We start from the raw sequence: 21970 nt of genomic DNA, 5'->3' as shown, positions 1-21970 counted from the left end.
TTTTCTTTCCCTTGGATATGTGCTCAGTAGTGGTATAGCAGGGTCAAAGAACAAGTCTATTTTTAGTTTTTTGAGGCACCGCCATACTGACTCCCATAGTGGTTGTACCAGCTTACATTCCCACCAACAGTGGGTTTCTTTTATGCATGTCCTCTCCAGCATTTGTTGTTTTCTTAATGGCTGCTTAGGGTGAGATGAATCTTATTGTGGTTTTGCTTTGTATTTCCTTTGTGACTGAGGATGCTGAACTTCTTCATGCATCTGTTAGCCATTTGTATTTCTTCCTGTGAGACCAGTCTGCTCAGTTTGCTTGCCTCTTTATTAATCGGATTATTTGTTATCTGGCTGCTTAATTTTTGAGTTAAAATATATTCTGGATATGAATTTTTTATTTGTTGAATAGCTGGTAAAGATTTTTCTCCCTTTCTGTGAATTGCCTCTTGGCTCTGACTGTAAGAGTTATTGAAGTAGTTAGCTGATGAACGAGAACACCACTTGCTTTTCAGGCAGGAGAGAAAAGTTGATTCCTGAACGCCTGGCCTCTGGCTGATATCAAACCTATGAGGAAACTTCAATTGGATATAGCCCCATTTGTCAGTTCTTGCTCTCATCTTCTCAGCAACTGGAGTCCTATTCAGAAAATGCTTATCCGTGCCTAATAACTTCTGGGGTTTTCCTGTAGTAGATTGAAAGTCCCGGGTCTTACTTTAAGCTCTTTGGCTTTGGAAGTTGATTTTTTGTTCAGGGTGAGAGATAGAGGTCCAGTTTAATTACCCTACAAATAAATAAATAACCAGTTTCCCCACCACCATTTATTTAAGAGGCTGTCTTTTTTTCCCCCCTCCAGTGTCTGCTTTAGGATCTTTTTGTTAGATAGATCTGGCTGTAGTTGTGTGGTTTTCTTTTTTTCTATACTGCCCCATTGGTCTTTGGGTCTGCTGTGGTGCTAGTAACAAGCTCTTTATATCTGTGGCTCTAGTATTATGTGAAGCCTGGTACTGAGACATCTCCCCTGCTGCTCTTTCTACGCAGGATTACTTTCGCTATTTGGGGTGTTTTATGCCTCCATATGAATTTTGTTATTGATTTTTCTAATTTAGTGAGGGATGATAGTAGGATTTTGCATGGGCTCTTTAGATTGCTTTTGGCAGTATGACCATTTTCCTGACATGAATTCTGCCAATCTCATAAGCATCTCCTTGGGATATTTTTTAAAAAGGTTTGCCTGGATCCCATTTCCATAGATTAGTTATCTATTGGTTTGGGTTGGGATAGGTTTTGAACATTCCCTTCCCCACTCTCAGGTGATTCTCAAGTGTGACTGAGACGCAGGGCCTTGCTTCCCGGTCTGGATTTTCTTCAAGGCCTTTGGAGGGTGTGGATGTTATGGGAGGAAGCCGACTCACATGCTGGGCCCCATTGCTGGCTGACTCATCATGGTGGGTTCTTATGACTCTCACTATGCTGTGCCAAGGAACACCAGGACAATCAAGGCTAGATTAGAACCAATGTCACTAGGCTGAACGTTCAGCTAGCTTTCCCGCCTTTGCTGACATGTTTGTTTTGGGGGAGGAGGGTTTATTTTCCTGTTTCTGAAGTCCCCAGTTTGGGGGGGGGGTGGGGAGGGGAGCTTAGTGTCTGGGCTTTAAGATTCAGCTTCTTGTCTATAAGGTTGGCCTGACATAGATCAGACTGGACATGCCTTTAACCTGGTTGGCTGCCTGATGTAGAAAGTTACATTGTAATATGGATTGTAGAAAACCTTTCTCTCTAATGAGGTCTAATAGCTAATGGATGGATGCACACACACCGAGGTGGGCCCATGAATAAGTGGATTAAGTGGAAATGGTGCCATCTAGTGACAAAAACGATAAACTTCCCCCTGAACCCCATTCTTCAGTAATAGAATTCAGAAAGGACTTAAGGCACCATTAAAACCATGTGTGTGTGTGTGTGTGTGTGTGTGTGTGTGTGTGTGTGTGTGTGTGTGTGTGTGTGTGTGTGTGTGTTCTGGTACTTGAAATAAGAGTCTCTTGCTCTTTCTTGCTCACAATTGGTGCACTACCTCCTGGCTTCATTTTGCTGGTGAATTGGATATAGTCTCAGACTTTCTGGCCTGGCTTTGTAACCCATTCATTCCTCGAAGCTCAGTTTCCTTCATAGCTAAGATCACAGGCATGAACCACCAGCACGTGGCTTAAGACTGTATTACTGATGTTCGAGTCCCAAGGATGTCTTTATGTATGAACCAAGGAAGATAAATCATCTGTTTTCTCATTTAGTTAAAAGAGTGAAATTGGGATATGAACCATATAACATGAAATTTACCCTTTTAAAGTAGACAGTAGAGTTTTGGCTCTGCTTTTGTTTATTGGAAGTACTGGGGTTTGAACTCAGGGCCTTGCCATTGGTAGGAAAATGCTCTATTACTTGAGCTACTCCGCAACCTGTTGTGAAACATTACATGTGCACACACACAGAATATATATATTGACACAGGTTCTATGTAGCCCAGGGTGGTCTGAAACTTCTGATCCTCTGCCTCAGTCTCCTGAGTGCTGGGATTACAAGCAGGCACCACTGCAATCCAATGCAGTTCAGTGGGGTTTATTATGATCTTGCTGTTGGGCCACTGTGAACATTATCTAATTCTAGACGATTTCAACAGCCCAGAAGGAAACCCCTTGCCCATGTTGAATATTTCATATTCCTCCCTGGCTCTGACTTGCTCTCTGTGCCCCCCCACACACACACCTACCAATCCTGTTCATTCTTAGGCAGCCACAATCTGTGTGGATCTGCCCCTTCTGGATATTTCTTACAAACGAGGTCATATGCTACGTGATTATTTCACTTAGTATAATGTTTGTGTGTGTTGTGGCATGTAGCAGCGCCTCATTCCTTTTTTGTGGCTGTAGTGTGTGTGTGTGTGTGTGTGTGTGTGTATGTGTGTGTATATATATATATATATGTATCTCCATTTGGTTCACCTTTGATCAATGAATGGGCATTTGGGTTGCTTTGATTTTGATTGTTACAATTAATGCTGCTGTGGACATTTGCGCAGATGCTTTCATGCACGTACTTTTTGTAGCAAAATTATATGTCAAAATATTTACCATTGTTGGAGGTACAATTCAGTGACAATCAGTACAATCACATTGACGTGCAATCATTACCATCTTCCATTGCTAGAACTTGCTCCCAAGCTGAAACTGTATATCCAACAGACCTGAACTTCTTACTCCCTGGTATCCACCATACTACTCCCTCTGTGAACTTGTCTACTTTAGGTGCTTTACATTAAGTGGAATCATACAACAGTTGGCCTTTCCTATCTTCATTATTGTACTTAGCATAGTGCCTGCAAAGTTGCATTCACATTATATCATTTGTTAGTCCTGCCTACCACATTTTGTTTATAAATTCCATCATCTTGGATATTAGAGTTGTTTTCACTTCCTGGCTGTTGTGACTAATTGCTCATTTAATTTTAACCATAAGCAATCTTTTGCTAAGGACAAGATGGTTTACAGTTCACTTGACGCCTGATCAGCTGATCATCAGTTAAGAACATCATTGGCTGTTAATGGTGGTCCAAAGAATTCTCTGACGTTCATGAGACAAATGTTTATGACAGTGAGGAGACAAATGTTAAGTAGGCATTTCCAATCTGAAATATCTGGAAACTTCCAAAAATATTGTGAAAGGAGAGGAGGGGAATCCTCTAGTCCATTGCCTGCGTCTGCATTACGACACACATATGGACACACACAAACACACATATACACACAGACTTGTGCAGGATTTATTCCACCATGACTGTCTTTAATTTCTTGGGAAAAACTTGCCGCCTAGAATCACTCTTCCACCATATTCCGGTGCTTCTGGGTGCTGTGGAGGAGTGGGGAGAGAATGTGGGGGTCGGAGGAAAGTAGGGCTGAAGGGGCCTGGCTCTCTCCAGGAGCACTTAGCCTCATATCACCACACTGCTCGGTGGTGGCTTGTGTTGCAGGACATGCAGCCTCAGTAATGACACCATCCTGTCTGGGGCCCGTGTCTTCCATTTCCTCTTTCCTTCTCTCTCCTTACAGGGGAGAATCTGGGATTCTGGGAAGCCTGTGAGGACCTGAAGTATGGAGACCAGTCCAAGGTCAAGGAGAAGGCAGAGGAGATCTACAAGTGAGCGTCAGCCAGCTTGTGGGGGGTTAGGTTGCGTGGAGGGTGGCTAGGCTGGGGTTCGGCCTCAGCTCCACAGTGCTCCTCCCTGCTGCTGCTGTGGAAAGTTTGGGGGTTCCTTTGATGAAAACTTGGTGAGCTAGAGGATGGGTGCTCTGAAGTTCAGCACAAAATGTGTTGGCTAACAGCTCTCAGGTCTTCCAAGGCACAACCATGCACGTGTGTGTGTGTGTGTGTGTGTGTGTGTGTGTGTGTGTGTCCGTGTCCGTAGGGGGCGGGGAGAAGGAAGGGAGAGAAAGAGGAGGAGGAGAGGGGGCTGGGAATATGGCCTAGTGGTAGAGCACTTGCCTCCTATACATAAAGTCCTGGGTTCCATTCCTCAGCACCACATAAACAGAGAAAGCCAGAAGTGGCGCTGTGGCTCAAGTGGTAGAGTGTTAGCCTTGAGCAAAAAGAAGCTCAGGGACAGTGCCCAGGCCCTGAGTTCAAGCCTCAGGACTGGAAAAAAAAGTAAAGAGGAGGAGGGGAGGGAGATAGAGAGAGGGGGAGGGAGAGAGGAAGGAAGAGAGAATAAGAGAGGGGTAGGAGGGACACTGAGAAGAGAGAGAGTGAGAGCGAGGAGAGCAAGAGCAGAGTGAGAGACAGAGAAAGGAAGGAGGGAGAAGGGGGAGATAGAGTGGAGAAGAACTGAGGTGGGAGAGAACCCACCCCACAAGCCATCTTGGGTCCCAAGAAGCCTGAAGGGAAGCGCTGGCCTCCTGCGGGGGTTGGGGGCAATAGCAAGCCTAGCTTGGGATCCCCTTGCAGCTCAAGTCTGCCCCTCTCTCCCAAATTACCCAAGAGACACTGGGAAGGTTCCCAAGGGCCAGTGCTGTGTCTGGGGGCCCAAGTGGGCAGGAAGGCAAGTTGCTGAGAGCCACACTCCTCCCGCCCCTCAGCCCCCTCCTCCCTGGCCTGCTAGATGGCTGTGCCACCGGAGTCACATCCCTGCTGGTCCTTCTGTTTGTCCTTGCTGCAGTGGACGCCTGGGCTCCGAGACCCCATAGTTCTAGTTCCTCCTCACATGCTCTGCTGTGGGAAGCAGCCCCAGCTTGGGGTGCTGAGCCATGGGCGGGGGGGGGGGGGAAATGAGGCCTGCCCCCTCAGAGGACTGGAAAACGGGGGTCCACTAAGAACCCTGGCACTTGAAGGGCTTGCTGGACCTGGGTCTCCAGAAGGGCCGCCCGTGGGGTTCTGGGATGATGGGCGGGGGGGCGCCTCCCAGTCCTGCACTGGAGATTCACCAAACCCCACTCGACAGGGTCATGGAGGGGGGCAGCTGTGTGGAGGTGTCTGGGCCTGGTTTCTGGGTGAGAGAGGAGAAGGAGGGTATTCAGAGGGGGGATTCTTCACCCCCATAGCAGGGCCTCCCCCGTTCAGGCTTTGTCTCCTAGAAGCCAGAACAGCACACTTCAGTTTTCTGTTTCTGAGGCTGACATGGCTATCTTCTTACTTCAAGGGAAAGTTGCTCAACAGCCTCTTCAGAGTCCAAGTCTTTAGTGTCCCCTAACAAAGCCAGAAGAGGCTAGATCAGTCCCCACCCCTGGGCCTGTACATTGAACTCGCTACTTTCCCTCCCTTTCCTACCTCCCCTGATAACTCTCCCCCCACCTCCCTCTATCTGTACTTCCCTTTCTCCATCTCCCTTCTTCTTTTTCTCCCTTTCTTCTCCTCCCTCCCTCCCTCCCCTCCCTCCCTCCCTCCCCTCCCCTCCCTCCCTCCCTCCCTTCTTCCTTTTCCTCACTCCTCCCCTGCTACCTCTCCCCCTCTATCTCTCCTTCCGTCTCCCTCACTCTCTTCTTCTCCCTCCTTTCCCTCCCTCCTTCCCTCCTTCCCTCCCTCTCTCCCCAGGCTGTTCCTGGCCCCCGGGGCCAGACGGTGGATCAACATTGATGGGAAGACTATGGACATCACGGTGAAGGGGCTGAGGCACCCCCACCGCTACGTGCTGGACGCAGCGCAGACCCACATTTACATGCTCATGAAGAAGGTAGGGGGGCTGTGCCCAGGGTGCCTGGGAGCCTAGGGGAAAGGGAGAGGGCACGGGGGTTCCGCTTTCCAGGTGGCAGGCTGCAGACATGGCCCCCCAGCGCTCCCACCTGTCCGCTGGACTGGGGTCCACCGGCCACGACGGACGCCTGTGGAGGCTGTTTGCACCTGTGCACCCCGGAATTGTTAAAATAAAGAACTGAGTGAGGTGACTTAAACCTGTAAATCTGGCTACTTGGGGAGGCAGAGATGGGGGCATCCTGCTTGAGGCCAGCCTGGAGAAAAACAAGTGTGTGAGACCCCGTCTCCATGCATGGCTGGACCTGGTGGTATGCTCCTGTCATCCCAGCTAAAGGGGAGACACAATGCCTGTCATTCCCAGTGACACAGGTGCATGATTACAGCCCAGGCCAGGCCAGTCATAAAGTGAGATCCCCCCCCACCTCAAAAATAAGCCAGCGTGACAAGGGGCTGCAGTGTGGCTCATGTTGAGTGCACTGGCCTAGCAAGCATATGGCGCTGAGTTCACCCAGTACCACAATACACAGAGAATGAATCAATACATGAATATATACATAAATTAATACATGTAAAATCAATTACTTAAAAAATAATTTGGTGCCAGTACTGGGACTTGAACTTAGGGCCTGCATGCTATCCCTTATAGGTGTGAGCCAACCATGCCCAATCTTTCTTTTCTTTTTGCCAGTCCTGTCCTGGGGACTAGACTCAGGGCCTGAGCACTGTCCCTGGCTTCTCTTTGCTCAAGGCTAGCACTCTACCACTTGACCCACGGCACCACTTCTGGCCATTTTCTATATATGTGGTGCTGGGGAATCGAACCCAGGGCTTCATGTATATGAGGCAAGCACTCTTGCCACTAGGCCATATTCCCAGCCCCATTCTTTCTTAGGGGAATTCGTAGACAATTTCTGCTGGTCCTCCAACTTCTCAGTATAGGAATGAGTCCCTTTATAGCAAAGTTCCTTCTAAACATCTTTGTTATATGATTATAGGTTGGTGGGGATGGTGAATGTTTATTAGCTTTCCTTTAGGTCATCTTTTTCCCGTATTCTCTCGTATTGGAAAGCAACACAGTTACTTTAAAAGTGGGGCAATCACTTTGCAGTTTCAGCAAGGAATATTAACTGTCTCTCTTGTTTTTCCATTAGTGGGCTTTCTTTCTGTATGTATGTATGTTTAAAAAACCCACAGCAGGGTTTCTTTATTTTTCTTTCTTTTTTTTTTTTTGCCAGTCCTGGGGCTTGAACTCAGGGCCTGAGCACTGTCCCTGGCTTCTTTTTGCTCAAGGCTAGCACTCTACCACTTGAGCCATAGCGCCACTTCTGGCTTTTTTCTATATATGTGGTGCTGAGGAATCGAACCTGGGGCTTCATGTACACGAGGCGAGTACTTTACCACTAGGCCATATTCCCAGCCCAGCATTTCTTTAATACTAGTTTTCCTTTGTGTATTTGAAAATGTTGTGATTCTTAAAAACGTGGTTTTAATACAGTACATTCAGGAGACACTCGGGAAGATGAGCAACTAGCCAGAATAGAACAGGGTCACGGCTAATTTACCAGCGGAGTGATGCATGGACTCCATTAGATTCTACTTCTCTGCAGCTTTGTTTCTATGGTGACAGGCACAACAGGACCCAGTGGCTCCATTAGCCCTTCTCCCAGACTCCATCCTGGTTCCTGTAACCATTACTGCTACCACTTAGTCCTTAGAATCAGAGCAACTCAAGAGACCTTGATGGCTGTGCTCCGCCCCCAGGTTGTTGCAGTGGGCTTTGTCCTGTGTATGTTATGATTAGAGTATCTAGCTGGCTTGGAAGGAAGAAGCCATCATGGAACCATTTCTCTGAAACCACTGGGGGTGGGGGGTGGGGGGGTGGGGTCTAAGTCATGATCTTCTATTTTCTTGGATATCTTACACTTAGGCCCCAAAACACAGGGCAGAAAGGGGCATGAATGGGGCTGACTGGGCTCCCTACCTGTGGCCACACTTGGAGGAAGAAGGGATTGAATGGGAGAGGTCAACATTCCCTTCCCTTGTCTCTCCCAGGGTTCGCTGCATGGAAGTCACTGCAAGGATGTTAGTGGGTGGGTAATAGATGATGGGCCTACACCTGGAAACGTGTGTTTCCGTTGAGTTCCTGGGTATGTTGCTGCCGCTGGTCCGCGGGCCGCATCTGAGAACGACCCTCACCATCACTACTTTTCTCTTATTCCTGTCAGGATTCGTATGCTCGCTATTTAAAATCTCCAATCTATAAGGAAATGCTGGCCAAGGCTATCGAACCTCAGGAAACCACCAAGAGAAGGCAAGTTCTGTTGTCTAAAATTACTAGCCTCCCACTGCTTGGTTTATAGAGACATGGCAGTCTCTTTCAGCCTAATGTCTGTTATTGAGATATTTGCTAGACGGAGAATGTTGGGAACTGGAAGTATCACTCTGGGAATAAATGTTTCATTTGTTTCCAAAGCCATGAAACCACAAGCAAGATTTCATTAGTAATTATCTCCAGCATGTTTTGTCTCTCTAATGCTGGTTTGAAAGAATTCTGATGATCAAACCAATAATTACTCTTATCACAAACAGAAACATCTCATTTTTTATTGCCACGCCTTCCAAATTGATGAATGGGTATTCATGTAGCGACATCTCTATATCTGAGTTGTCCCAAGATCTTAGAGACAATAGCAAATTGTACCCCAAGAGAAAACACCAAACTGTTTGGGTCTGGGGGGAGGGGGGTACACATGAACACCTGGTGTGTTCTGGCTCCTTCTGGAGCTACTGCTCAGGAATTCATTGACTGGTTCGTTCTCACTTTCCCTGTTGGAAATGTGGGTCATCTCATCATCTCATCTCACCACTGGGACAGTGGGCAACATTAATGTCGGAGGGACAAATTGGCCTGCTCTGTGTGTGTGTGTGTGTGTGTGTGTATAGGCGTGTGTGTGTATTTATCTGTGTGTATGGGTGTGTGTGCATCTGTGTGTGTGTGTGTGTGTGTGTGTGTTGGATTGAAGATTCAAAAGTGTAACCAAATGACAGCTTGCACAAAGTCATGGGACTCTGGCAGAGGTTTTCCCGAACCCTGCCAGCCACGTGTCCTGTGGTAAGCGCTCCTATTTGTTCAACCCATGCTGGGCTCTTTTCCAGCTTCTCTAGTCAATTCAAAAGGAGGGCAGTTGAACTACAGCCTCTATTAAAGGCTTTCTTAAGAATGCCCCCAACTCGGTCTCATTTTGGAGGACAATGGCTCTGTGATGACTGGGAGAGAAAGATGGCCTTTGTTGGTGCAGATCTAGGTTTATGAAGGAAGAAAAGGAGTTCAGTGTCCCTGGGCACTTGAGAGCTTCACCTTAAGCCACAAGAAAGGGCCAGAAGAGTGCCAGACGTTCAGCTAGCAAGGAGCAGGTCTAAGAGAGAGGCTGGATTGCCCTTTTCCTTCCAGATATTTTTGAATACATGTGAATTCAGCTGGAGTCCTTGTGGGCCACCACCAGGGTTTCTGGTGCCCAGGGTGGCAGAGGCCCCTGGTGGAATGCTTGGCTTGGGGCATGGGATGTTGTAGTGTGGCAATGTGGTGAGTAGGAATCATGAGTATGAATGAGAACCACGTGTAAATGCTTTTGTTCAGTGTGAGGCTCAGCCTGTATCCAGGCAGGGATTTCTAGTGGGTGGGAATTTGTTCCATGATTGACAGGTATAGATAGTCTAGTAGAACTTAATTCTCCCAGGACAAGTGAGCCCTAAACCCCAAGCTTTCCCCTTGGCCAGTAGTGAGACAGTCAATATTCGATAAAGTTTGTTGGTAGGGGATCCCTCTACCTCCCTAATATCTGTACTAGCATTCTGTGGCCTTATGTGATCCGGAAAGTTGGGGGTCCTAGATCATCCATGTATTATCACTGCTGGGATTCTTGTTTCCCAGCCTTTGTGGACACGTGTCCATGTGGTCTCTCTGGTGCTTCTCCTCTGTAGTTCGCAGGCACTTAGGCATGCCTCTGGCTTCCAGGGTGTAATTGAATCCCTATTTGGTTTCTAAAGGAGTTTTGGGGTAATTCTAAGATCTTGGGTTAGGAGCAGGGTGTTGCCAGCTTGCCATCCCTCTACAAATCCTTCTTGCTCTCTCTGTCAACGACACCCAGTCCTCCTGGACAGTCCAGTTCTTTGTTTCCTTTTCAGATCCTTGGCTGAGAGCTCCAATTCTTCCCCAAGATAGAAAATCTTGAGTTTTTAGTCCCGGAGTCTACCCTGCTCCTAGCTTTTATGAAGATCTTACAGGATGCTAAGATAACAATTAGATTTCTAAACATTGGAGGAAGGTGTCTATCATGATCATGATCCAGAAAGTTCTCCTCGCATCTAATTTACCATCCGGTGGCAGTTGTCTCATTCTCCAAGGGAGAAAGAAAGTTGGATCTGGCTCTGAGAACTTTCCTTGATGTCCACAGGGGAATGTGCGGGAACCACTCCAGGTTCTGGCCTTCCTAGCCCCATCTACTCCCACCAGGTATAGTAACAGACTCACGAGGCAAACGGTGTAGCTTTCTGCCAGTCATCAATCTGTCCTTCCTTGCAGCTCCAGCCTTCCGTTCATGCGCCGTCACCTACGGTCCAGCCCGAGCCCTGTCATCCTGAGACAACTAGAAGAGGAGGCAAAAGCTCGAGAAGCAGCCAACACGGTGGACATCACCCAGGTCATGAGCAAGCTGGACCGGAGGAGCCAACTCAAGAAGGAGCTCCCTCCTAAATAAATCTGTGATTTCTAGCATGAATGGTGGGGCTGGGGAGGCGGGGAGGGGAGAGAGGGGTATACCTGGAGGAGGCAAACAAAGAAAGCAGGATCAAAGTCTAGACGATTCCATTCCCCATTATTAGAGCAGTGGAGTCAATGAATTTCCCCCCCCCCCCCCAGATTCCTCTAATGTTCTTCATGGTGGGCTTTATAATGCTAAACATGACTTACTTACGTTTGTTCCCTCACTCCAATTCCCCAAGGGGTACCATTGGTGATGTCCGGGCTGGGGGAGTCACCTGTCTCAGTTGCTACCTATCCACCTGTCTTCACCTGTGCAGTTTGTGTAGCATGAACCATATTGAAAATAGGCTGCTTTGTGTACTACCATGAACCTTGCAGAACTATAGAGATGGCTTCTCCCTGCCACCCGGCATAGTTCTTCTAAGGACATCAGTCCAAAGTAGCTTTAGGAAGCTCCTCAGCCTGTCTCTCCCACTTAGATGGTCCTTCTCAAGCAATCTGAAGTCTTTCCAAGGAGTCGGTTCCAGGTTCCCCTGTGCAAATACGTTTTTAGCTTCTATATGACTGAAAAGGCCCCAGTAGGCCACAGCTGCCAGAGGAGATAGCAGTATCTTTTTTTCTTCTGTCTCTCCATCTCCTTGTAATTCCTGGGTAATGAAGCAGCTTGTAGGAATGCAGGACTCCGGCCAGAGCAGAATCCAGGCACTCGTGTCTTCACTCCTGGGGAAGAAGGATGGTAGCTCTCCGTAGCATTTTCAGGATGAGTTGTGGTCTAATAGAATACATTCTTTTTTTTTTTTGGCCAGTCCTGGGCCTTGAACTCAGGGCCTGAGCACTGTCCCTGGCTTCCTTTAGCTCAAGGCTAGCACTCTGCCACTTGAGCCACAGCGCCACTTCTGGCCGTTTTCTGTATATGTGGTGCTGGGGAATTGAACCCAGGGCCTCATGTATACGAGGCAAGCTCTCTTGCCACTAGGCCATATCCCCAGCCCTAGAATACGTTCTTGAAGGATGTTTTCTAGCTCTGGAGGTTTCCCTCCTCTGCAGCTATAGGCTAGGCCAGCTCTGTGGTCAAGGGTAGAAGGAGAAGACAGCTCCAACCTTGGCCTTGTGAGACCTGGGTGGTTATTCTTGAAGTGAAGCTCACCTCATACACCTGCATTCAAAAGAGCGAGCAAGGAGGTGAGCAGGAGTACACTCATTTACTCAGCATACTTTTTGAGCCCTTACTAAGTGCAAGGAGTTGATGAACAAGCAAGCCACTGTTCCTCCTTCGTGGAACTTGTAGTCTAGGACTTTCAAAGGTAACTGTTGTTGGGTGACATTCAACCACAAACTAGAGTGCCATTCAACAGGTATTTATTGTTTGTGTATCTTTGGCTTTGTGTATCCTGGCTGGGTTGGCTTACATGTCTACAGAAGCCTAGGTTGGGATGAATGGATGAGTCCACACTGCTTCCCGTATCTCTTTTCTTCCAACAACTTGACCTAGGCAGGGAGCTGATGATGATGGCAGAAATACAAGGCAGCCAGTAGAAAGAATAGGGCTTCGCATGGTTTCATCTATATCATTTCATTGGCCAAAGTGAGTCACAGAGGCAGCTGGATTCTAGTAAAAAAAAATTGTCAGAGTTTTCTAGCAAAAAACACAGATGCAGGAAATGGTAGAAAACTGAGGTTACTGCACAATCAATAACATAAACACAGCTTAGATGTGTTCTAAAGGGAATGGAGAGGGTGCTGTGATTGGGAAGATGAGCTGTGTAGAGAAGCGGGGGGGGGGGGGGGGCGGGGAGGAGATGGCTATGTGGTGGCAATGGAGCAGGGAGCAGTCCCAGGGGGAGAGGACAGTGAGCACCAAGTTCCAGGGGAGGCAAATCCACCAGCGTGCACTGCCAGGCCAGGTGAGCCATGAAGCCTGGAGGATGAAGAAGAAATGGCACAAGATGAAGTAGGAGGAGGAGGAGGTAAGGCGAGGTCACCGATGACCCTCTGTGCCAGGGTTCTGAGGAGTTCATGGTCTCTGGTTTTCTATTAGCAAGATAACTGCAACCTGAAGAATGGAATGTCTGGGCTGGGAATGTGGCTTAGTGGTAGAGAGCTTGTCTAGCATGCATGAAGCCCGGGGTTCGATTCCTCAGCACCACATAGACAGAAAAAGCCAGAAGTGGCGCTGTGGCTCAAGTGGCAGAGTGCTAGCCTTGAGCAAAAAGAAGCCAGGGACAGTGCTCAGGCCCTGAGTCCAAGCCCCAGGACTGGCCAAAAAACCAAAATTGACTCAAGAAGGGAATGTCTACTTCCCTTCATGGGTCAAAGACTAGTTTATGTCCTGAAAGGGAACCAAGGCATTTACTTCACTTATCTCTCTTTTAAACATGGTTGGACTTTTCCAGCTCTGGAGGGTGCCTGCAGGTTGATAGGGAACCACTGTCAATCCAGTGACATGAGAGGAGGAAGGGCTGTAATTACTAATTTACCATTTGGAGTCTATTGACCAAGACCTAGCAGGTTCTACACAACCTGTATTCAGGTGAATGAATGAAGGAGCGAATGGAGTAGCAAGATTTCTAGGTTTTGACAGAGTCTTTTGGACCCTGTTCTGGTCCTAGCACTAGACACGAGGTCTTGAGCAAGTCCCAGCACCTCTTGGTTTCTTATTCATTCGAGAAAAGAGAAGTTGGGTCTAGATTTATTCTCAAAGTAGACTTTGAATTTCATGAGGGGGTACCAGGCCTGGGATAGCAATTCGACTTCAATATTTAGAATAAGAGAAAAGTTTTTTTTAAAAAATTTACATTAAAACAATCATTAATATGTTATGAAATAGAATGCAAAATGTGCATGAATTTTTTAAGAGTGGAGTCTGAGACATCAAAGGCGTGTTGCGCTTGGCTGTGGCAGGTTCGGGCTCTGCCCTCGGACTCCTGGGGGAGCTGGTTGCCGAGCTCTCCTGCCGTTTGGCCTAGTTTCGTGGGAAAGTTTGAGAAGCAGGAAATCAGTGAATATTTGCTGCCCCTTCGAGTTGCTCTGCATGTGTTGAGCTCACACCCCTAGCAAAATGGCGGGCAGGGTAGGAGAGGTGTTGAAGATAGCATAAATTCCTTTTTGACTTTTTGATGGTATTGAGGTTTGAACTCGGGGCCTCACATTCGCTCCGCTTGCTTGCTCAGTTGGTGCTCTACCATCTGGGTCGTGCCTCTCTAGCCTTATTTTTATTTTGGAGATGGCGTTTGTGTGGACTTTTCTTCCTGGGCTGGCTTTGAACTGGGATCCACTAGCCTGTGGAGGGAGTGAAGACTTGGAGAGAGCAAGAGTGGCTCTGAGGGCAGTTAGCTGGTGTGCAGGAACAGATCGAGTGACTGAACCTAGACTATCCATTCTGGAAAATTCTGTGCAGCAACTAGAGATGTTTGATTTTATACACACTTGTGGGACCTCACTGCACCTCACCTCCAGACATTAGCTCTTTTCCAGTCTTCACTTACTTCCTTTCCAGCACAGGAGTGTGCCAGTACTCTGTTCTACAGCCCGCAGGCCTCCTAGGGAATTGTCCTGTGCTGTAGAAAAAGGGCCACACAGGTCTGAGTTCTGCTGTCCGTTCTAGCAGGTGGAAGTTGCTCCTACTGATTTTATGAGCAGGGGTCAGAGGTAACAGCCAGCCTTGCAGGGCCCACTTGGATGTCATGTGGCATCAAAGACAGTGTTCCTTTGGACAATGTGACACGTTTCAACCACTATGATAGTCTATTATTCCATGGGCTCAGGCACCATTGTAATTCCTTAGTGCCACTAGTTTAACCACATGACAAACCTTTTGATGCATGGAGTGTACATTTTATGCTAGAGCAGGCACCAGGGTTTCCTCTGTAGAATTCCATCTCCCAGCTTGACTGTTAAGATGAGGAGTATTCAGTGAAAAAATAAGGGCTAGAGACAAGAACACGAGACCTTAGACCCATGCCTGACATACAAATGCTCCATAAATACTAACTCCTGTTATCATCTTCATCATCATCATCATCATCATCATCATCATCATCATCATCTTCACTATGATTGCCATCACCTCCATCATCATCATCACCTTTATCGTCATCACCACGACCACTCTCCACCATCATCACCATCATCACAACCATCATCATCATGACCACCATCTTGATCACCATCACCACCATCATCCTTACTTTCATCATCACCTTCATTTCCATCACCATCATTACCATCAACACCATCTTCATCACCAGCACCACCCTCACCATCTCACTACAATCACTGCTATTACCATCCTCATTCCCCTTGCTCCCCAGCGCTTGCATGCTCTTCAAGAGAACTTCTGCCTGTCAGTATTGTCCAATACAGAGGCTGCTTATCAGGGCATTTCCTGAGCGTGTGCACGTCACTGTTATCCCCCACCACACTCCTCCCTCTCAAAACCTTGTCGTGCACCCCCCCCCCCGGGCTCTCCAGGAAACATTAGGATACAATCCAAGTGTGGGCAGGATAAAGAGTTGATGTCTGCCCCCCTCAGCATCTAGGAGAGGACGAACCAACCACGGCGTAGTTACTGCCCAGCCCAAGTAAGGCTCAGTTCCAGCTGGGAAGGCCTTGTGCTAGACGGTGACCAATGGAATGACTAGAAGAAGACATGGCATTGCCACCCACAGGGATTTTCCTCCTGTAATCAACTTGGCTTGTTTGCTCTTGGAGAAGGAAGGGAAGGGAGAGTGGGGAGGGTATGGAAGGCAGGACCGCCTACCTGAATGTTAAATCGGAACACAGCCCTCTGGTTACCAGGAAGGCGATTCAAGTGGCCACGCATTTTCTTTGCATTCTCAGCCAGTTTCGGGGGACAAAGATGAGCTGCATCTTCCTACATCATCTGCTTTGCCTTCCATTACAATGCCTGTGATTGTGTTCTCATTCTGTACCTGCTCCATTTCATGCTTCTCTCTCTTGGTGAACCTCGCACAATAAAATGCAATGCACAACAAAAGGAAATCAAACTCTCCTCTGCTTGGACTGTGTCCTGTCACATTTCTTTGCCACGTGTCTTGCATGTCACAGCCTTGCTACTTGACATCAGTGGTAGGTGGGGCTTGGGTGGGAGGGGCTAGGTCTCCAAGTTCCTTGGTGGGAGGGAGAAAAGGTGGGGATCCCTGGCTCCCTGGGAGGAGGTAGATAGAGCATCCTGCTTAGAGTGTCCTCAATCAACCCAGGCAATGACCATTTGCCCAGAAGGAAGAACCAGCTCAGGCAAGGTAAGTGAAGAAAGGTAGTGGCCACTTTTCCTGTCCATCCTGTTATTCATCCTGGAAAAGAGAAGATGCTGGAGGAGGAATGGGATGGGAAAAGATGGAGGGAGGAAGGAGGATGGAAGATGCACAGGGTTGGGGGAGGGTAGGGAGAAGAAATTCAAATCATAATCTATACAATCCTGGTCAGCTTGACCAGGTCCATGTGACTGTTGTCTTAGTTGTAAAGTACAATTATAGGAGAGTTTACCATCGATTCTAAAGGAATAGGTTTTAAGTTAGGGTTAGGAGGCACCACTCCGATACGTCTGTTTTTCCCCCTTGCAAGGCCTAGCTTCTCTTGTGGGTACGTACTTTCCATCCACTTCTAGGATCCCAAGCTCCCATAGGCAATAGGGTGCCAACACGGCTCAGTAGAAGCAGCAGGGACTTTTGTATCACACTGATCCGGGCTCAGAATCGTATTTAGTCACTGATTAAGTCTTTGATTGATGGGTCAGCAATGGTTCCAGGAAACAAATGATTGTCCAAGAAAACAAATGGCGGTGCCTTAGTTCGTTGAGACTCTGATGGTAAAGGAGCATGGGTCTCTGACAGCACCTGCTGCACCCTCATGTGGAAACTCTTGGTGGGGAGAAAAGGGGGTCCTCTTCCAGGCTTATTCAGGCTGTTGGTAAGATGTGACTCCTTGTAGAGTGAGTGTTTGGGGGGGTGGTGTGGACCAGAAGTGGCTATTTGACTAGATACACTGATCAACTCAACCACCCAGGCCCTGGAGTTTTAAGGTCTCCCTCATCATTTCCACCACTCCTTGGCTCCTTGAGCATGCGTTTTCTACCGCAGTGAGATGGAGATATCAGTCGTGACTTGCCCCACGGAGTGGCTCTGGGGGTGGGAAGGGAGGCAAATGCAAGCACTCGTGATTATGAGTGAATTGTTCAGCCCAGGGACTTCTGGGTGCTAAGTTCTCACGGTGTCCTAACAATAACAGTAATGGTTAATAATGTGATAACTCTCCAGCCCAGGTCCTGGTCCTGTCTGGTTCTTAGCCGGTTACAGGGAGCAGTAGCTCTAGCTGCTGTTTCAGAACAGGGTCTTGTTTGAATTTCAGAGAACCAGTGGGAAAGAATGAAGATCCTCCCCCTGTCCCCCACTTCTGATCTCACCCAGCCATCGACCCCCTGTCTGCCCAGGGCTGCGACAGCCACCTCCAGTTGCAGGGCAGTTCTTGGGGGGTGGAGAGAAGGTGGCAGTTGGGATCTCTCTGAGTAGGAATCCTTATGCCTCACGGGGCTCATTTTCAATTCTCTCTTGGAGATTGCACTTGGACAATTGTCCCTAAGGCCTTTCCAACCCCCCGCTTCCCCCCAAGACCTCTGCCCTTACCAGGCACTGGTATAACTGTAACAGGCCTTTGGGACTGGCCCAGGTGGCTGGGCCTCTGTGCTCTGTAAAGGGAATAGGTCTTCACTGGAAATGTGAGTTTTCATTTACGTTGTCCCTGCATGGACAAGCCTCCTTCACGCTCCTTGAGCTAAGTGCCAAGCCCTCTGTCCTGCATCAGGAACTTGCGATAGTTCCCTATTCTCCACTCAACTCCCCCCCTCCTCCAGCCTTCTGCTCCTGCCTCCCCTTCCTACCTGACAGGGCTTGTAAAGGGACTGGGGCCAGACCATGCTGAAGTGTTGGGGTCTTACCATCCCCCCCTCAGTTCGATGCTTCCAGACCTGAGGTTGAGGCCCCCTGTGCAGCTGGTGTGGCCCTGGGGGTGCTGGGGCTTGCTCATCTGGGGAATGGCCCTGCGGGTGATGGTTGCACCCCAGCATCTGGGAACCGGAAGGAGGATTTGTGCTGCTGCACCACTCTGGAGACCCTTGGGGACAGACAGGTCCCTCACAGCAGGCCTCTGCATATCTGCATTGTTGTCACTGGAGGAAGAGAGGCCAGGCCTGCACCCTAGCCATCAGAAGGGCAGCTTGAGGGGCCCCGTGGGCTGAGGGACCCCACAACTCAGCACTGAGCTCTTTCCTTTTCCTCCCTACAGCCAGGCCAGCACATGGCTCCCAGCCCCCACCTGGCTGTGTACACGGGGACCTGCGTGCCTCCCTCTCCTTCCGGCCCCTTCTCCCCCTCCTGCCGCTCCCCCCGGAGGCCTTTCCCCTCGCCCAGCCGCTTCATCAGGAGGCCCAGCACTGCCATCTGCCCCTCGCCCATTCGAGGGGCCTTGGAGAGCTCTTCGGGCTTGGAGCCCAAGGGGGAAGCCAGCTGGTCTGGTGTCCACGGCGAGAGCAGCGAGGCCCCCATCGATGGCCCGGGGTCCCTCAGCCAGGCCAGGGCCCCTCCTAAGGCCCGGCCAGCCCTGTCCCTCAGCAGGTTTCTGAGGCGAGGTTGCTTGGCTTCTCCGGTTTTTGCCAGGCTCTCACCCAAGTGCCCAGCTGTGTCCCATGGGAAGGTGCAGCCCCTCGGGGACGTGGGCCAGCAGCTGCCGAGGCTGAAACCCAAGAAGGTAGCAAAGTAAGGAGAGGGGCTTGCACTGTGCTTGCGATGACTGGGGAGCTGCGGGTGTGGCCGCGGCCCTGGGGCAGTAATGGGGGGGGAGGGCGGCTGGTGGGGACCAAACAGGGTCACCAGTAGGCTGTTCATAGCCCTAGGTCACTGGAATCTCTCCCTCCTTCTTCCTGACAAGGAGAGGGTTCAGAGGTTTTCTTTAAAAAAAAAAAGGGGGGGGGGGGGCTGGGGATATAGCCTAGTGGCAAGAGTGCCTGCCTCGGATACACAAGGCCCTAGGTTTGATTCCCCAGCACCACATATACAGAAAACGGCCAGAAGCGGCGCTGTGGCTCAAGTGGCAGAGTGCTAGCCTTGAGCGGGAAGAAGCCAGGGACAGTGCTTGGGCCCTGAGTCCAAGGCCCAGGACTGGCCAAAAAAAAAAAAAAAAAAAAAAAAAAGAGTTAGCTAATTAGATTTCTAAAAAATCAGAATCAGGTAAGCATTCTTTGGCTTGGGTTACTTTTTCAAACAGGATCTTAGCTTTTATTTTATTTATTTATTTATTTATTGGCCAGGCCTGGCACTTTGACTCAGGGCCTAAGCACTGTCCCTGGCTTCTTTTTGCTCAAGGCTAGCACTCTACCACTGTTGGGGTTCAGCTTTGGCCTTGAGGGGGGAAGGGCAGAGGACAGCGCTCCCAAGACGTCGCCCTTCCTCCAGCCCTGGGGGAATGCGGAAGCAGGCCACAGTTCTCTGGGTCCAGAACCAGAAGAACTGGCTTTGCGACCAGCCCCCCAACTTTCTCGCCAGCCCATGTGCTCCCCATTCTCGCGGGCTTTGCCCCTGGGGTGGTGCTTTCCAGGTGACGTTAGCTCATGAGGGGGTCTTATGACAAGCTCACCAGCCTATCGCCAGCTCTTGGTCAATCACCCCTTTTCTCGTCACCCCTACTATATCAACTGTTAGCCACTCCCTTATTAAATCAGATTTGCTCTTGAAGCATCTCTGAGGCCCATCTGCGCCTGGCTTCCTTCGAGGGTAAGGAGGGAGGACAAGGGATCTCGTACGGCTGCGTGCACCTGAGGTCTTTCCTGAGCCCCCCACTCCACTCTGGCCTTACCTGCGGGTTGGGTGACCAGGGGAGAGGGTGAGAAAGGGAGCGATTAGATTAGAATAGAGCCTGAACTCCCGTGCCAGGGGAGGCGACCCGAGCCCGGCATGCCACTTGAGCCACAGCGCCACTTCTGGCTGTTTTCTATAGATGTGGTGCTGGGGAATTGAACCCAGGGCTTCATGTATACAAGACAAGCACTGTTGCCACTAGGCCATGTTCCCAGCCCTGGATCTTAGCTTTATATGTTGGCCTGTACTGCAACCCTTCTATTTACAAATCTTGTGTCGCTGCTTTTTATTTGTTGAGATGGGGTGAGTTGGGAAGTCTCAGTAACTGTCCAGGCTGGCTTTGAACCGTGATCTCTGAGTCTCTGTTTCCCAAGGAGCTAGGATCACAGGTGTGGCCCACTGCACCCACCTGTGTGATGTTTTCTCGACTTCTTTTTCTATCCACATTCTTCTTTTTTTTTTTTTTTTGCCAGTCCTGGGCCTTGGACTCAGGGCCTGAGCACTGTCCCTGGCTTCTCGCTCAAGGCTAGCACTCTGCCGCTTGAGCCACAGCACCGCTTCTGGCGGTTTTCTGTATATGTGGTGCTGGGGAATCGAACCTAGGGCCTCATGTATCCGAGGCAGGCACTCTTGCCACTAGGCCATATCCCCAGCCCCACATTCTTCTTTATACCCTGCTCCACCCCAAGAATATGAGATTAATAAAGCCACTGCATTTGTAAAGGACAGAAGATCTATGGCCACAGTAGGATGCACAGGTGATGATATCCCAGGGTATGCTACCCCTACCTTAGGTGGCTTGCATTCCCCTAGCCCTGCTCCCTCAGAGGACCTGCCCAGGGTACCCCCTCCAGCTTCCACATGCACTCTCACCTAGATCTTTGCATTGGCAGTGATTGGCAGAAATGCCCAATCTTTTCCTGAGCAGGAGTCCTCAGCTGCCAAAGGCAGAAGGGAGCTCAGAAGAATGCCTGATAAAGCCCAGGCCCATGGCAGAAAGCCAAGTTGTAGACAATACAGACTATGCATCAGCCCCATCCTTATTGGATTTGAAAGGAGGCAGTCAAGGGTACCCCCCGCCCCCAGTGAATGAACGACTTCCTGTGTGTGGCCCTGCTTGTGTTGGAGAATGGAGCGACAAGCAAAGGCCTTAGGTTGCCATAGGTACCCTAGGAGCATGGGTTCGCTATGCACTGTGTGCAGGGGGCACAGTAAGTACCGGAGGCCATTCCCTGTCCTCCCCTTGTTGCTTGGAGGAGCAGGAGGGAAGGGCAGCATCGCCTTAGGAGGGGGAGTAGGGTCTGGTGCATGCTTGGGGATTCTTCAATCGGAAGGATGATGATGGAATGTTCTAGCTCAGAGGTCACTGTCAGCCCTGACATGGAGGTGTGGGACTTTTTAAAGTTTCTCAGAGATCAAGGGGGCTGCTGTGTCCTACAGGGACTTCCTGAATTCATCCAAAAGCAGAAGATCCAAGCCCTTCCCCCCAAGTAAAACAAAGCATATTTGGAGTCATCCTCCTTAATGAAAGGGATCTCCTGAGCCCAGGGTGGCACAACCCCCTTTGGGTCAATGCCCCCGGTGTGCTAGTCTTCTTGGGGCGGTTGGGGATCATCTGGCCTTTTACCTTTGGTCATGTGTACCCTTTTGTGCCCGAAGCTTTTTCCAGATCAAAATGGATGTGCCTACAGAGAGTGGCCCCTGCCTAGTGGACTCGGACGACGCTGGGACAGGGGCGTCTAGTGACCGGGCAACAGAAAACGAGGTCATCTGTCCCTGGGAGAGCCTGGCAGAGGGCAAGTCTGGCTGAGCTGGGGCTGCAGGCCACGCACGTCTTCCTGGAAGACCCTGACAGATGGGGCCACGGAGCACACGCGCTCTCAAACCAAAGTGCATTAGAATGAAAATGGAGGGCTGGAGAGACCAAGGGAAACGTCCTCTGGCTGGCTCCCGGTGGCCTCCCCCTTCCCTTGTCCTGACACACCCCCCCCCCCCCCCGCCGTGTGGCCAAAAAGGCATGTGGGCCGGAAGAGGTCCTAGAAGATGTCCCTTGCTGCCTTAATACCAATAAAGGGTCACTTGGAAGAGTGTCTTGGATTGGAATGTTATAGCA

General features: G+C 49.6%; 1 protein-coding gene across 1 annotated transcript in view; it reads left to right on the top strand.

Annotated features, from left to right (window-relative positions):
* Rgs9 (regulator of G protein signaling 9) overlaps positions 1 to 21758 on the top strand; it is a 63333-nt gene extending 41575 nt beyond the window's left edge. The window contains exons 14-19 of the mRNA XM_048365627.1: positions 4095 to 4182; positions 6070 to 6208; positions 8454 to 8539; positions 10811 to 10928; positions 18290 to 18759; positions 21517 to 21758. Coding sequence (XP_048221584.1) covers positions 4095 to 4182; positions 6070 to 6208; positions 8454 to 8539; positions 10811 to 10928; positions 18290 to 18759; positions 21517 to 21667 — 1052 coding nt within the window. The 3' untranslated portion in view covers positions 21668 to 21758. The remainder of the gene's footprint in view (positions 1 to 4094; positions 4183 to 6069; positions 6209 to 8453; positions 8540 to 10810; positions 10929 to 18289; positions 18760 to 21516) is intronic.
* The last annotated feature ends 212 nt before the right edge of the window (positions 21759 to 21970 follow it).

This window comes from Perognathus longimembris, chromosome 17 (assembly GCF_023159225.1).
Source record: "Perognathus longimembris pacificus isolate PPM17 chromosome 17, ASM2315922v1, whole genome shotgun sequence".
In the NCBI taxonomy this organism is placed as follows: Eukaryota; Metazoa; Chordata; class Mammalia; order Rodentia; family Heteromyidae; genus Perognathus; species Perognathus longimembris.
This window is presented reverse-complemented; position numbering and strand designations above follow the sequence as displayed.